At 43.8% G+C, this 3,272-nt stretch overlaps 1 protein-coding gene across 2 annotated transcripts in view; it reads left to right on the top strand.

The window, feature by feature from the left end:
• Nucleotides 1-524: 524 nt before the first annotated feature.
• MTIF2 (mitochondrial translational initiation factor 2) overlaps nt 525-3,272 on the top strand; it is an 11,249-nt gene continuing 8,501 nt past the window's right edge. The window contains exons 1-2 of one of the 2 annotated variants that reach the window (XM_026845177.1): nt 525-1,460; nt 1,959-2,064. In XM_026845177.1, the coding sequence (XP_026700978.1) occupies nt 1,236-1,460; nt 1,959-2,064 (331 nt within the window). In that variant the 5' untranslated portion in view covers nt 525-1,235. Of the gene's footprint in view, nt 1,461-1,912; nt 2,065-3,272 lie in introns of both variants that reach the window. The other variant, XM_026845178.1, reaches the window with a different exon arrangement.

Here is a 3,272-nt window from a genome sequence, read left to right as displayed (position 1 = left end):
GGGCAGGGCAGGGCAGGGCAGGGCAGGGCAGGGCAGGGCAGGAGGAGCCGCAGCCGGAGCCGCAGCCGGCAGGTTTCCGGAGCTTGGCGGTCTCGTCCTTGTTGCGTCCTGGCGGTGCGGCCCGGTTCGCGGTGCAGGGGGGATGTTTCTGAGGGGCGCGCCCGCCCTCGCCACCAGTAGCCCGCGGGCTTCCGGAGTGGCGAGGGGTTTCTTTGCGGTTAGCAGCCTCGCGGGGATTTATCTCCGCTGAGAGCTTCGCCAGTCCCGCCGTGACCTGACATTTTGGGTGTAGGTAGCGTCTGGTGGCAGCTCCTGCGGGTCCCTCCGTTTGACCGATTTTGCCCCTTTAAAGCGCTCTTTAGGGGGAAACAAACGAACAAAAGTAGTTTTCGGTTGGTTAGTTTGTCATCTGCTCACTTCCTGCAGGTCTCCGCATAGCGGAGAGGTTTTAAAGGGTCCGCACTTATTGTGAGAGGGCCGGGTAGCGTTTCGCTCACGGGGAGCTGCTCGGAAGGTACAAAGCCATCTCCGAGAGAAGACCTAGAAGGTCCAGAGAGCGGCATCACCGAGCAGACCAACAAAACAGGCAACTCTGAGCCAGAAGAGAAGTTCAGATAGGAGTTTGTTGTACAGGATGATTAGCAAAATGACTCAAACCGAAATTAAGGTGCTTAAAACAAGATGTGGGATGATCTGACAGAAGCATCTTGTAAAGCTTAATTGCTAAGCCAGGCTTTAGCCTCAAAGGATGCCTCTGTCCGTGTGACAGCGCTGGTGTCAATGCGGTGCTGTAGTCGTTTAGTGGTGGTACACGCTCATGTCAGCAGCATTTTGCAAATGTGTTTTACTGCCTTGGAGGTGTAGGTCGCACCTGGATAACTGTCACTGTAGCAGGAAGAGTGCACATGTCCCTTTCCTTTCTAGGTGGTCTCAAAGAACATGAAAGGGGGACTTGAGTAGTTTTTATTAAAGATCATTGGAGTTGGGTGAAAGATTTGTCCACTGTGGCAGTATTTGTAGATCTGTGTGTCTGTGGCGGGCTAGTGGAGAAAGGTGAAGCACTTAAGGAAACTCTTAAATTGGAACGTTTACTAAATAGTTCAACTTTTGGAGTATTAAAAAGCCTATTTTGAAACACAACATTCGTGCCTCGTGTTCCTGTCCATACCATAGGAAAGAGCATTTTTTAGCTTTGATGCTGACTTCAATCTGTCCTTTGTATTTTCAGTGAGGAAATGAATCGTGGGTTGATACTGAAGTTTGAAAATGTGGTGCAGTTACGTGGTGTGTGCCAGCAGCTGCGTACTCTCTCCCACAGAAGAGTTTACAGAGCACAATGGGAGCCTGTGCAGTCATCTGCATGTCCCAGGAGGTCCATCCTTCTGCATCCGCAGCGCTGGCAGAAAGACAAATTTATCAGTGTTGCCTTATCGCCATGCAGACAGCTCGCTACAAAGGAGGTAATGAGCAAAATCCAGTGATCTCTGGTTTTGTGGGAGATTTCAAACCACAGGAGCTCAGCTTGAGCATTTTAATTACCAAAATAAAGAGCTTTATAATGAATATAGAGAAGTTATTATGAATTTATCAGACAGCATGTACATAATGTACAACTGTATTGTGACTCTCAAATACCGACTTCAAGTGCTTATACCAGCAGCATCATGACTCTTTCAGAGGCAGGATAAAATTATTACAAAAATGAAAATGATGTTGTTGATTTTTTTTTCATTATTTTGAAAAATCAATAATGAAAAAAGATTTTGTAGTACACTATACATTTTTAATATTCAGGAGGATTTGTTAAGTCGCACATTTATTGTAATTCATTAGTATTGTAGTAAAAAAGATATACTTACATCATATGGCTTGAGATCATTGTCTTCTTAATATTGTTTTTATTATTTCTTAGTTTATGCCAGCTCTGTCTTCCTATATACGTATCTAATTCCATGTAGGAGACAAAACAGAAGAAAAAGAAGATACTAGTGACAAAAGGTGAAGTGGAGATAAAGCAGAAGATGACTGTTGAGGAACTTGCACGAGCTATGGGTAAAGACATAGGTGAGAGCCTACTCTGTTGTTTGAGATGGAATGAAACACAACAGTTGAAGCCTGTCCTGCCCCTTTCATGAGCAGTAAAGGTGAGGTTGTCTACGATGGCATTAGTTAGTGGTTGCTAATTCCTCCCTTAGCAAGGTAGGTTGTACCCATTCCAAAGAAAGTGTTGGCAGACACAATGGCAAACTTAACAGGAAAAAAAGTTGGGTCATCCACATTACCAGGCAAGACATTTTAATGTGAGGAAGCCAGGACACTCTTGTCTCCAGCAGAAAGGCTTCACATGCAGGTAGGGTGCTCTTTATGACCATTTCCTAAATGCTAAATTATTCTGGAGGGAAAAACATTGCACCCTGGCTTGTCGAAGCTGGACCCCTTTGAGTAAAGAATTCATGGCTGTGGAGAGAAGGTGCAAAACAGAGCTTCAGTCCATAATCCAACAGGAATCGTGGATTCAGGAGCGATACACATTCCACTAAACAGTCTTTTGATTAACTGGGAGTGGGCAGGACTTGCCTAGAAACACTCCGCTCTTCAGGTGGCTGTCCTAAGAGTTACAGGAGCAAGTTTGTGCTTTTACTCCCATGAACCTGTGGCTCAGCTTGACCAGTCTTCAGTGATGTTTTAGGGAGGTTATTTGCATGTTTTGACTGTTGACATTTGAAATATTTCCTTACCTGTATAATATCAATCTCCAATCTCTTTTTATCCAGCTGGGTACTTTTTCTGGCAGACTTGCCTCTCGTTGATGAGGAGAGAAGCAGAGAGGTCTGTCATGTCTTGCTGTATGTTTCTAAAATAGACTTGTTACATGCTGACCTAAGCACCATTACAATTTTTTGACTACTGCAGTATGTTCTATATTTCTAGTACCAAAGAAAGTGGCATATGAACAGATTCATCAAGTTTTCTTTCTCACTGAATCACTTCTTAGCTGTTTGGTTTAGATGAGTTTCAGTTGTTTTGTGCATAGGGATTAATGGGAGAGTAGGCTATAAAAATGTGAGTGAAAAATAAGATTGTAGCATCTAATCAGGCAGACATTTTCAGTAAACCTTTCTGAACCATGTTCTTCTCTGCAAGTATGTAGTGTAACAGGAACTTTTAGATAAATCCAACTAAAAGAAAAATGCTTGGTGAGTGAAACTTATTACTGTGATAAAAACTACTAATGAAAAAGTTTTAAACTATATGAAGTGGGGGTGGGGGGG

Source organism: Athene cunicularia (assembly GCF_003259725.1).
Source record: "Athene cunicularia isolate RWA chromosome 3 unlocalized genomic scaffold, athCun1 chr3_part1, whole genome shotgun sequence".
In the NCBI taxonomy this organism is placed as follows: Eukaryota; Metazoa; Chordata; class Aves; order Strigiformes; family Strigidae; genus Athene; species Athene cunicularia.
Note: the sequence above shows the minus strand (reverse complement) of the source record. Positions and strands in the feature narration are given on the sequence as shown.